Below are 12,525 nucleotides of genomic sequence, written 5' to 3' on the forward strand. Positions count from 1 at the left end.
ATCTCTGGATCAGTGAACGGTCTACTGGTCACAAAAATCTCAGAAGTGCGCGTTCTTCGATCGTCATAGATCTTGCGCTTCGTCTTATGGATGCATCGCTTCGTAGTTCGTATCACTTTCTCTGACGTGTCGTGGACGCGTTTTCATCAAAACCGCGTTTCCTAAAAAAAATCAACGATCATTGGCTATATACTTCTATCTATCTTAACCACAAGTAGAATTTGCAATTAAAGACCTGTGTAAACACAATTAAATACTGAACTTTACGCCACTGTTTAATTTTGCTGTTAAATATATTAAAGTCCCTACAATGTTTTTTATTATACTCTCTCGAGTAAACTTGGCTTCCGCTAGGGGGAAAAGTGGAGTACAGGAAAAGTCTCCTACCACTTAGTAAATTTATTTCAAGTACTGAAATAAATGTTAAATCGAATGTTAATTCGACATAAATTCAGTAACTCCCGAGATCAAATAATAGGAGACCAATGGTGGGTACGAAACATAGCATATATAATAGACTGCGCGGTCTTATAGTAGGGATGAAGCGAGACAGAAGTGCGCTGGAGTAAGTTCTCTCTTGCTCGCACATCGCAGAAGGGGGTTGAGGAGAAGGAATGCTGCACGCATCCACGCATGTAATGCCTCCACTACCCGTAGGAGAATCCCCCATCCAGCCCCATTAAAAAGAGGAAAGTTACTCCAGTTATTATCCTCTCCTTCCGGTGCCGACTTCATCCCTACCATAAGACCGCGCAGTCTATTATATATGTCTATGCGGTGATGATATCCAATATATACGATGAATCTCCACAATTATTAATTCAAATAGTGAATGCAATTTTGAAAATTTGTAAAGTAGCATGATTACTTGATGTCTACGTTGTATCGACCAAGAAAAAAGAACATCTTATTATAATTGCAAAAAATTTTCTGTCAATATTGGTGCATGTTAAATACAAAGCATATGTACAAATTTCATTATTACTGTAATTTAAAGTTTTCTGTTTGAAATAATAACGTTCAGAATTGTTCATGAACTATAGTATCTGTGACACTGATCTATCAATGTTTCATATTGATAATAGCATTCTTTAAATAATTTCTATTCGTGTTGTTATTTTATAACGTGACTGAAGTATAACAAATAAACATTTATAGGTATGTATATAGTACACAAATATTTTTTAAAGTTAATTCTAAAGTATCTAAAGAATATATTGTTATTCTCATTTAATAACTAAAAATTTACGTACTGAATAAAACTTAGGAAAAGAAAGGTTTAGTAAATTGAAATAAAGATTGGAGGTTAATTATTTTAATCGGTACCCATATGAATAAATACATACTTTCAAATTATTTTATATTACTTTACTTGATTTATCATTCTTTTAATATATGAATAAGGGTGTAATATTGAGAATCAACTATTATTTTATTAAAACTTTCAATTTTGTCTTGTATAGTATGTAGGGTATTTTTTAAATATAATATATCTGAAGTTTCGTTTTATTAGTAAAGGTATAGAAAATGTCTGAATAAATTAGCTTCGTTTGTTAAGTGAAGCCATATTATTTTTATTCTTTTAATAAATTAGTTTAAAATGTATTCGATTCAAGATTGATAACCCCTTCAATTAGGATCACACCGTCCAAACGTTTTGATACTCTCAAACAGTACTGTAACAGGTATTTATTTATGTAATTATTTTAAAATTCAAGCATCCAGAGAGAAGCAAATTATAACATACACATTTAGATTATGTAAATATTATTTTAAATAGTCTCAAATGTTTTGCATTATTAATAATTAAATTCAAATACAAGGGATCATATGAATAAATTAAATATTTTTGTGTTTTTTCTATGAACATTGGTACATTGTTTTAAAATTCTACACTTGTAATCACTATATGTATATATTATAGAATCTAAAGATAGTTTCAAAATTTGCTTTAATTATTCACGTTTTTGAACAGTAAATAAAGTGTGATTTTGTAAATTAATGTAATTAATGGGAACCCAATTAAGCAACTAACAATGCATATGTAATTCTTAATATAAGATAATTTAAATTGAAGTAAATGCAGCAATAGCTGATAAAGTTCCTTTTACAAGTGTGCATTTTCTTTAGAGATCAAGATACAAAGACAGCAATGTGCAAAGTTAATATTTAAAACATTTGCAACAACATTATACATGTTACTCTAATATTTTCCTTTATAGTAAACTTTCAATAATTTTGAATGACCTTCAAAAAAAAACATCGTTTCTTTCATTACAACGAAGTTGATCCTCATATTTTTTCAATATCTTTACTTACAAAGGAGTATAAACTAAAAATCTTTAGCAAATATTACACTTCTTGTCACAAATTTTCATGCATTAATGCATTCATTAAACAAATGAATCAATAGCTTAGTGGACTTCGGTAAACATATTATTAAGTAACAGATATTAATGAATGTGTTACTATGTTTATTGTATTGAAGATATAAACTAGAATCTTGTTTTGAATGTAAAAAAGTGAATAATTTACAAGTGTTTAGTCTGTGATATATATAAAATAAACTATTACCTACACATTCAACATTTTGCTTTGGTAAGTGATACATTGGATTAGCATAAGATAATACACTGTTTTTAAAAATCTTAGATTCATTGACATTAAATCTGTGGTATAGTGCAATTAAGTTATTTATTTTTGGTCTTTTGCAGATACTCCAACACTACACTATGTTGAGGATATCAAATTTATCTCAGAAATTTTATTCGCACCCACTTGGACTACAGCGTTTTTTGAAACCGTACAATCTCAGTTCTCAAAGAAATATAACAGTTGGATTTGGAAATTATAAAATAAATTCCATATCTCATGAATTTGATCAATTTCAAAAGGGACAAGTTATTAATGGCTTCATAGTGGATGAAGTTGGAAAAGTAGATGAAATACAATTGACAGCAGTGCGATTAACTCATTTGGGCTGTGGAGCTCAGTATTTGCATTTAGCTAGAGATGATAATAACAATGTATTTTCTGTTGGATTTCGTACAACTCCAAAAGATTCTACGGGTTTACCTCATATCTTGGAGCACATTACTCTTTGTGGTAGTGAGAGATATCCATGCAGAGATCCATTCTTTAGAATGCTGAGAAGGTCACTAGCTACCTTTATGAATGCAATGACAGGACCTGATTATACTATATATCCATTTTCTACACAAAACTTAAAAGATTATCAAAATTTGCAATCAGTATATTTGGATTCAGTGTTTAAACCAAATCTACGAGAACTTGATTTTAAACAAGAAGGTTGGAGATTGGAACATGAAGATGTTAATAATAAAAATTCACCAATAATTTTCAAAGGAGTAGTTTTTAATGAGATGAAAGGTGTTTTCAATGAAAATCAGGCTATATTAGCTGAGCGCTTACTGAATAGCATTTTACCCAGTCATACGTATTCAGTAATTTCTGGAGGAGACCCTCTTGTTATTCCTAATCTGAAACACATTGATTTGGTCAATTTTCATCGAACATATTATCATCCTTCAAATAGTCGATTCTATTCTTATGGCAATTTCCCTTTAAAAGATCACATAAAATTCATTAATGATCGTTATTTATTTTTAGTAGATAAAATTGATACATCTATGTCAGTAGTTCCTTCAGAAACACGTTGGAATAAACCAAGGAAAGAACACATTTTGTGCAGACCAGATCCTATGGTTGCAAATTCTAATCGACAAGGTACAATAGCTATAGGATATTTGTGTAATGATATAAATGAGATACAAAAAACATTTGAAATGCAAGTCTTAGCTCAACTTCTTTTAAGAGGACCAAACTCAGCATTTTATAAATCTTTAGTGGAATCAGATTTAGGAGTTGCTTTTGGTCCAATGACAGGTTACGATGCTCACTGTAAAGATACAATGTTTGTTTTAAGTTTACTTGGTGTTAAGGAAGAACATTTTGAAAAGATAGAACGTATCTTTGATGAAACTGTGCAATCAATTATTGAAAATGGTTTTAAAACAGATCAAATTGAAGCGGTTTTACATAGCATTGAACTTCACATAAAACATCAGACATCTAATTTTGGTTTGCAATTACTTTTCAATTTAACACCACTATGGAATCACGATGGAAATCTAATACAAGCAATGAGAATCAATGAAGCAATTAGAAAGTTTAGAGAAGAAATGAGAAAAAATCCCAAATACCTACAAAAATTAGTTAAAACATACTTAATGGAAAATACTCACAAATTAACCGTAACAATGTCGCCATCTGAACAATACGATTATAACACAATGATTGCTGAACGTAAATTGTTAGAATCAAAATTGACACAACTTTCCAAGGATGAGTTGGAACAAATTTATGTTGATGGACATATATTATTGCAAGAGCAACAGAAAAAAGAAGATGTGAATGTTCTACCTACATTAAAAATTGAAGATATAAAAACAGATGTTGACCGGTGTAACTGTATAGAAACAAAGGTAGCTGATATTCCGCTACAGGTAGCTGTTGAACCAACAAATAATGTTTGTTATTACAGAGGAATTCTCAATACGCAAGGGCTAAATGATGAATTAAAAAATTTGTTACCACTCTTTAATAATATTATTACAAAAATGGGTACAAAAAATTACGACTACAGAAATTTTGATCAAATGATAAGGTTAAAAACTGGAGGTTTAAGTTTTATGTCTCATGTTGTAGAACATAAAAATAATTTATTGCAATATGAAGAAGGAATACTGATAGAATCGTATTGTTTAGATCGCAATGTAAACGATATGTGGAAATTGTGGTTAGAAGTGTTCAATAATGTAAAATTATCTGATATTCAAAGATTTGAAACACTGGTCAAAACAAATGCAGCAGATTTAATTAATGGAATTGCAGACTCAGGACACATATATGCAATGAGTAGTGCAGCCAGTTTAGTCTCACCAGTTACCAAGTTTAAGGAAACTTTATCAGGACTGCAGTTTGTCAATAGAATGAAAAAAATCGCGCAAATGCAAGATTTAAGCTCCATATTTCATAAAATGCAAGTAATATCTGAACATGTTTTGAGTAAACAATACCTACGATCAGCAATCAATTTATCTGAAAATAGTAAAGATAACACATTAAATAGTATTGCCGATTTCTATAAAGCATTGAAGGGTACACCTGAGAACGTATATATCTATACAAATAATGAAGATATTGAAATGGAAAACAGTGCTATCCACTATGTATTACCATATACAGTAAATTATGTAGCAAAAGCAGTTTTTACTGTACCATATACCCATACTAATTTTGCACCTTTACAAATACTTTCTAAACTGATCACATCAGTTTATTTACACCCTGAAATTCGTGAAAAAGGTGGAGCTTATGGCGGTGGTGCAAAATTATCGTCAGATGGAGTCTTTACATTTTACTCTTATAGAGATCCTAATTCCACTCGTACTTTAGATTTATTTGATAAAGCGTATGACTTTTTGTTAAATTATTCGTTCTCTCAAAGTGATATTGACGAAGCAAAATTAGGAGTATTCCAACGTATCGATGCTCCAACACCTCCAAGTAATCGTGGTATGATTAAATTTACGCATGGTATCACGGACAATGATATTCAAGAATACAGACAACAATTGAAAGCTGTAACTAAAGATCAACTTGTGTATGTTGCCAAAAAATATTTAGAACCTGGTCAAAAAGACATTAGAGTGGGACGTGCATTGATTGGACCAGTTAATCGGGATTTATTAAGTAGGCACTCGGAAAACTGGGTAATTCAAAATCAAGAAGAAGATGCTCAAGCAAGAGCGGTCGAATGAACTGTCTGTCGAAGTGCAAAATTTGATGAAATTATTTAGTACAGTTAAATTATTATATATATATATATAACTATGTTGTAAGTTAATGTTATTATAAAAATTAAGAAACGTGTGTAAATATTATTGTAAGCAGTAAAATGCGCCGGTCATTCTATGTTTACATTATATGAATGAGGAAAAGAATAATCGAGGGCTCGAATAACTTAGAGGTCAAAGCAGTCATCCAGTAAGCAATAGATCTTATAGGTTCGATTCTTGGTTCAACACCCTTATTACCTGACTTCTTTATCTGCTACAATATATATGTAATTTTCATACAATAAAATTTATAAACAGAAGTTAAAATGTTTCAAATTGTACATATACACTTCATGTACATAGATATATGCATCAAAATTCCGCCTACCATTAATTGCAAAATCTTTTTTAAATATTAGATGGCGCATGTAGGTGAATGTACAGAACACAAATATTTCTTGGATGTGTTGAATTTATTTTTTGAAACTCAATGGCTATATAATACACCGGTTACGGATTTATTAACAAAAGGATTACTTGATTTATTTCCGAAGGAGTGGTTAAACGTGTTACAGACGTTAGAAAATCAAGAACTCAATGACTTTGTTGTGACAAAAAAGACGAATGTTGGTAGATAAGTAAAACTTGCTTGTAACAATAACTTCTTTTAGCAATGTGCAAGGCATTTCATTTTTTAGTCACAATGGCCAAAGAGCTTGAAGGCATTTCTTGAAAAATGCAGACATACTGATCGATTACCAAACTTAAATACCATATTACTAACAAAACTACCAAAAAAATTTCAAATAGGACTTAATGACAAAAAGCAACACGAAATATCACAATTAGCAAACTTGGTGCACATGCAATGTGCACCACGTAACATTAAAATTATTGTCGATTTTGGCGCTGGTTTGGTAAGATACATGTATACATATAAAATAAATTAGGTGTGAAATAATCATGTTTTCTTACCTTTTGTACAACATCTATTTATTGCAGGGATATGTTTGTCAATTACTATATCATTTGTATGGCTATCGAGTTCTTGGATTAGAAAAAAATCATGCGAATGTAAATAATGCCAGAACCAGACAATCAAAATTGTATCCTGATTCATTAACACATGTAAAATACAATTGTTGCGATTTAACATATAATTCTGTTGAGACGATAGAAACAATTTTACGCGACGAATTTCAAGAAAATTCAGATGTTTGTTTAATTGGTTTACATGCTTGTGGAGATCTTAGTATACATGCATCAAAAATATTTCGTGATATGCAAGCAGCTCGGATTTTTGTTATGATTTCTTGCTGCTATCATAAACTTTCAATATCAAAAAGCATAAAAATAAATGCATCGACTGAAAAGCAATATTTTAATAATTTTCCCTTATCTAACTGTTTCAACAGTGTAATTGTGCACAATAATTTTGATGTTGGTTCTTTTTTAAGACAGCCGTTTTTACGACTAGCATGCCAAGAACCAGCAGAACGATGGAATAATATGTCCATTGAAAGTCACAATAAACATTCTTTCTATGTCCTTGCAAGAGCACTTCTTCAATTATATGCAACTCAAAGTATGTATCTGCATCGTTACTTGTAAATTATTTAATTCTATAATTATTTAATATTTATTTACGAAATAAAAAATCTTTTAAGATGGTTTTTCTCTTACAAAACGTACTCAGAAAGGAACAAGAAAATCGCAGTGTTTAAACTTTGAAACTTATATTAAAGACTCATTAAATAGATACATTTTGCAACCACAAGAAGAGAAAAATATCAAAGAACAAGGTAATGTATGCACAACCAGATCATAATGTAATTCTATGTATATCCCAGATATTATGCACATTTTTTTAGTATTTATGATATTAAACATTTACTATATGCAATTGTAAATACATAATATTAAAGTGAAACTTTGTAGGTATACAAGTCAATGTTGACGAGCATGAGAAAAATATAATAAAGCTATGGAAAATATACTGTGATAAACTAAAGGTAGTAGAACTTTATACTGCCCTACAATTAATATTACAAGCGTCGGCAGAATCCCTTGTACTTCAAGATAGATTATGTTGGATGCATGAAGAGGGTTTCGAAGCAACGATTATCCCAGTTACGAACAAACAATTGTCTCCTCGATCACATGCAATTGTATGTTGCAAAAGATAATAAATATTGTAAAATAATGCATTTACATGCAGTGATAAGAATAATTACTTCTTCTTTTACTAGACCTTCAATGTGTATACTATTTAATAAGAGCAGTAAATACTTTTGATATAATTATTATAATAGTAGGACAGTTTATTTAATAATATTCGACTTTAATTAATTTAGTTTGAAATATTTACATGCCATGCACTGGTACTCGGCCACAATCTGAATTATAAAAAGATGTTCTACATTTCCAACTTATTTTTTCTTTTCAAATCATCACATTTTAGCTTGTACCGCCGTTCATTAAACCCCTTGTATGGGTTTTATTAAATGTTTGATAAAATGCACCTTTTTAATATTCCAATTATATAAAACTGTCTTCTTTTTCGCATATACAGATCTTGTCATTTCTATGCAAGAATTTTTTATTATATTCAAATAAAGTGATTCTTCTATTTTAAAATATTTATATTTTGCCATTGAAAGTACTTTCACACTTGTTGTACGGGTACCTGCACTGTTCTACTGAAAAATAAAGTTCTCACTCGCTATTTTCGTTATACATTTTATTACTTGCTTTTTTCATTACTTTAATATAATTTTTATTGTTCATTTTTGCTTTTACAAACTTGATTTCAGTCTACCTACAGTACCCATTTTGAACTCGCACCATTACACCTCCATCAGCCACTTACTGATGACTTAATATCTGTTGCTTTACGTAATTTATACAAATAATAACACTGTTCATCCAATCTCTCTAAAGTGAAATTCTTGGTTGGTACATAGCACTTTTCCTAACTTCTTCCACAGAGTATATAAAGTGTATTCTCAGCTGTACACATTATATTATTGTGTATGACAGACTCTGTTACTTCCAATTTGAAACATTTTCTTCTTTATGAAAAATGGTCCATATTTAGACATTCTTGGATACAATTTAAAATAAAACTTGTAATTTAGCTGTAAATATTCATTAAAATTTTGTGTAAAACCTTCCAATATCTTATAGGCATAACAAGTTAAATCACAGAACTTTTTATGAACTTAAGAATACTCTAGTAAAATAAATATTTTTTTGAACAGATGCAATTGTATACCTTATCTATATGGATGAATTTGTGATGCTGCTTTAATGTTAGTTTTAATTGCACTTGGAGCTTTACTCATTTGTCCCACTGTAAATAATTCATTTTTAATTAGTGCAATAAATGTAAATTCCAATTAATTACAGGATATTATATGCATAAAGTAAATAGGATTATCTATAACTTACTAGGTGGATTTCCTAGAGCTCCTTGTCCTGAAGTTTGTTGTTGATTTCCTGGTCTACCTACCATCATTCCACTAGGAACAGAATTAACACCAGACTGAACCATTTGGACAGAATCAGACTATAATAAAAAAACAGATATATTATGAAAGATTCAAAGGGTAATCAATAAGTACACAAACAAATATACACAAGAGATTTACCTTCAAACCTTTACCCATACCTACAGCTGTTACAAGAGCATGGGTATCTGCTGTGCTACTAGTCTGAGCTTGAGTTGCTCTAGATCCAGCTTCACTTTCCCATTCTTCACGTGCTTTGTTTGCTATATCCCATATATGACTAATAACTTTTGTGTACTGTGCCACTTGTTTCTGAAAAGTATACAATTCATTTGTACTATAGGCAATACAGAACGTATTATGTGTTCCACTCGCTAAATGGACCGATTATAGAGTTTTACCCATGAAATGCTTTAAACTATTAGAAGAAATTATTCATAGTATGAATATGTGTAATTGCTTATGGTTTTAGTTTTTTATTTCTTTAAAATAAGTATCAAATATACATACAACATTTAACAGTCATTTCCTCTAACAATTTTCAATTAATTTAAAACTATTTATGTAATTAGAAATACATTTTTTAACTTATAATAGTATGAAAAATTATATTCTTATTTATTAAAAATGCTGTTTTACAACAAAATGTACATTTTCTAAATGTACAACTCTAACTTATAGAACACATATTTATGAAATATCCTTAAAATATCAAAACTATCCTATATGAAATGTCAAATTATTTATTTCAATTTCAGTCCAAAGCGAATGGAACTAATAAAAGCTGAAAGCTAGCTGATAGTAGCTTACATTGCAGTCCTAGTTGTTGTATAGTTAGCACATTAACAGAGAAATAAAACATCTTAAGTTATCCTTAAGCTTTTACAATAAGATAATACAGATATATAATTGTATCTGTGTTTTAAGTCTACATTTTAAGATATTTAATTAAATTTTTATGTCTAATTATATTATTATCGAAAGGGAAAGAAATTTGTAAAAACTACTTTGTACATGATTTTTGTATATACATAGGAAATAAATAATAAATGCATCTTACATGTGATGTCTCATAATTTAAATTTGCAGCTTTTGCTTCAAGCTGTAACATTTTTTGTTCAGCTTGAGGCTCCACTTTAGTCCGCAGGTAATCTGGTACCAGATCATGAGCAAATGTAGAAATTCTACCTTCTGTCAATCGAAGTAATTCTTCATCCTTTTCAGGACATAAACGTAATGGTAAAACTGTTAAATTTCGTAAATTTGGCGCCTTATCATGTCCCAAAATTTTTGAAAGACTAGTTAACTGTAATTTTTGTTTAAATAAAGTTACTCATTAATATTTCAACTGCAATTTTAATTATTTGTGTGAACTTACATGTCCTGAAATAAGTGCAAAATTATCAAGAAAGTTAGGCCAATTTAATGTTTCATATTCATGCTCCAATTTAAATATCATTGCAGCTATGGATGTTTTTAAGTCATTTATTCTGATAATAATAGCCTCCAAAGCAGAATCCAATTGCTTTTCCTCTCTCTGCATTTTAAAGCTTAAATATGAATGGTAATATATATAATCTAATTAAATTTTATTTTAGTTAAAATATTTTAGTTTATTGAAGATATAATACTCACTAGTTCACGTATTCTAAGTGTTGTAATAAAAATTAATATTAGATTGTACTGCCAATCCAGACATACATATCCATAATTTTAGACTAGCCCTACAGCTATTTACAGTATGTGATAGAAGATACTGCGGTATTTTCATTACAATATTTCTCATGAATATAAATAAATAGATTGTTCAGTTTTGTATTGGTTTGTATTAACGAACACTTCTACATATATATATACATATGTATATATATGTAATACACTAGACTGCACTGCTACGACGGACGACATACATAACAATAGTCGTTGCATACGAAAGTGAGGCACAGCGGCCATTTGTCAATAGGTACACATGGTTTAAAGTTTAAATAGCATAACAAATACTTAATATTTCTTGTAAATAGTAAGACGGGATTATTGTTTAATCATTTGTGATGAAATGAAAATTTTTCAAATTAAATGGTATTTAGTTAACAACCGCCATAAACATTAAAACACAGTCATTGTTTAATAATTTGCAATGAAATAAAATTTATTCCACGTGAAAGTTCATAAAACGATTCATATCTTACAAGTTTCTGTATATCTCCATTTGTATTTGTTATAAGCAATAACAATTTGCATTATAAGACAGCTGGTAAAATGTTTAACAATATACCTCAGAAAGGTAATTGTTATAACATTTACTTTGTTAGAAATAATAAATTAATCGAGAAATCATTTTTGGCACGCTTGATTTACCGGTACGCTCAATTTTCGCGCACCTGTTCGCAAACGCGGTCGACTGTAAGCGTTCACTCGGAGACTGTAGACATCGCAAAGACGTCTCTCTCACATGTTCTGAGGACATCCTGAGGACATGAATTTCAGACATCGCAAAGACGTCTCTCTCACATGTTCTGAGGACATCCTGAGGATACAAATTTCAGACGTCGCTACGACGTGTCTTCTGGTACATTTTGCAGATGTCTCCAGGACGTGAATTTCATACGTCATTAGGATCTCCTATTTCATACAGCTTTAAAACATCTTTATTAGGTCCTAGGACATTCAGACCTAAAACAGCTATAAAACAGACATCTTGAAGATGTCGTGTGCTATTTGGGTATTAACTATAGAGAATGTAGAATTAGGAAACCTTATTTCTAAAAATCGAGTTTGTTGAACAGTGTAGAAGGTATACAATTAAAATTAATGTTTTAACTTATACGTCAGCGGGACGTTCGAACATCGTCCGTTTTGTACTGGTGCTGTGGTTCTTATGAGCATCGTGTAACAATATGCGTTCAAACGAAGCGAGGCAGCCTCAATGCGAGACACGTATACACCTCGCGAGGAAGCCACCTAAGCCAGTTACGCAGTGTCTGGCCTTGAACCAAGCTCGAGATTTTATGACTTCACTATAACAGTTTCAGGACCTATACTATCTGTGGAATCGTTCAAGCAAGCGTAAACTCGATTTCTTAAAGCGAAGAAATTTATGGGACATGCTCTATCCATGTAGTTTTCGAACGTATTGTATCACATATGAACTATGC

General features: G+C 30.4%; 3 protein-coding genes across 4 annotated transcripts; 2 read left to right on the plus strand and 1 right to left on the minus strand.

Moving 5' to 3' along the window:
- The first annotated feature begins 1,143 nt into the window (after positions 1-1,143).
- Positions 1,144-5,843, plus strand: LOC107189740 (presequence protease, mitochondrial). 2 transcript variants are annotated; one of them, XM_015578352.1, is made up of 2 exons: positions 1,144-1,158; positions 2,715-5,843. In XM_015578352.1, exon 2 carries the CDS (start codon positions 2,733-2,735, stop codon positions 5,841-5,843), a length of 3,111 nt encoding a protein of 1,036 aa, XP_015433838.1. In that variant the 5' UTR covers positions 1,144-1,158; positions 2,715-2,732. The 2 variants fall into 2 exon arrangements, with proteins under 2 accessions (XP_015433838.1, XP_015433837.1); XM_015578351.1 differs by lacking the exon at positions 1,144-1,158 and adding an exon at positions 2,574-2,598.
- A 437-nt stretch (positions 5,844-6,280) lies between these two features.
- LOC107189652 (methyltransferase-like protein 25) lies at positions 6,281-8,048 on the plus strand. The gene is made up of 5 exons (XM_015578236.1): positions 6,281-6,487; positions 6,560-6,778; positions 6,864-7,446; positions 7,529-7,663; positions 7,800-8,048. Exons 1-5 carry the CDS (start codon positions 6,281-6,283, stop codon positions 8,045-8,047), a joined length of 1,392 nt encoding a protein of 463 aa, XP_015433722.1. The 3' UTR covers position 8,048.
- Positions 8,049-9,136: 1,088 nt separating this feature from the next.
- Positions 9,137-11,084, minus strand: LOC107189763 (mediator of RNA polymerase II transcription subunit 8). The gene is made up of 6 exons (XM_015578377.1): positions 11,006-11,084; positions 10,749-10,920; positions 10,431-10,676; positions 9,512-9,682; positions 9,312-9,429; positions 9,137-9,213 (listed from the first exon to the last, which is right to left on the minus strand). Exons 2-6 carry the CDS (start codon positions 10,911-10,913, stop codon positions 9,137-9,139), a joined length of 777 nt encoding a protein of 258 aa, XP_015433863.1. The 5' UTR covers positions 10,914-10,920; positions 11,006-11,084.
- Between the last annotated feature and the right edge of the window lie 1,441 nt (positions 11,085-12,525).

Source organism: Dufourea novaeangliae, unplaced genomic scaffold (genome assembly GCF_001272555.1).
Source record: "Dufourea novaeangliae isolate 0120121106 unplaced genomic scaffold, ASM127255v1 scaffold162, whole genome shotgun sequence".
Lineage (NCBI taxonomy): Eukaryota > Metazoa > Arthropoda > Insecta > Hymenoptera > Halictidae > Dufourea > Dufourea novaeangliae.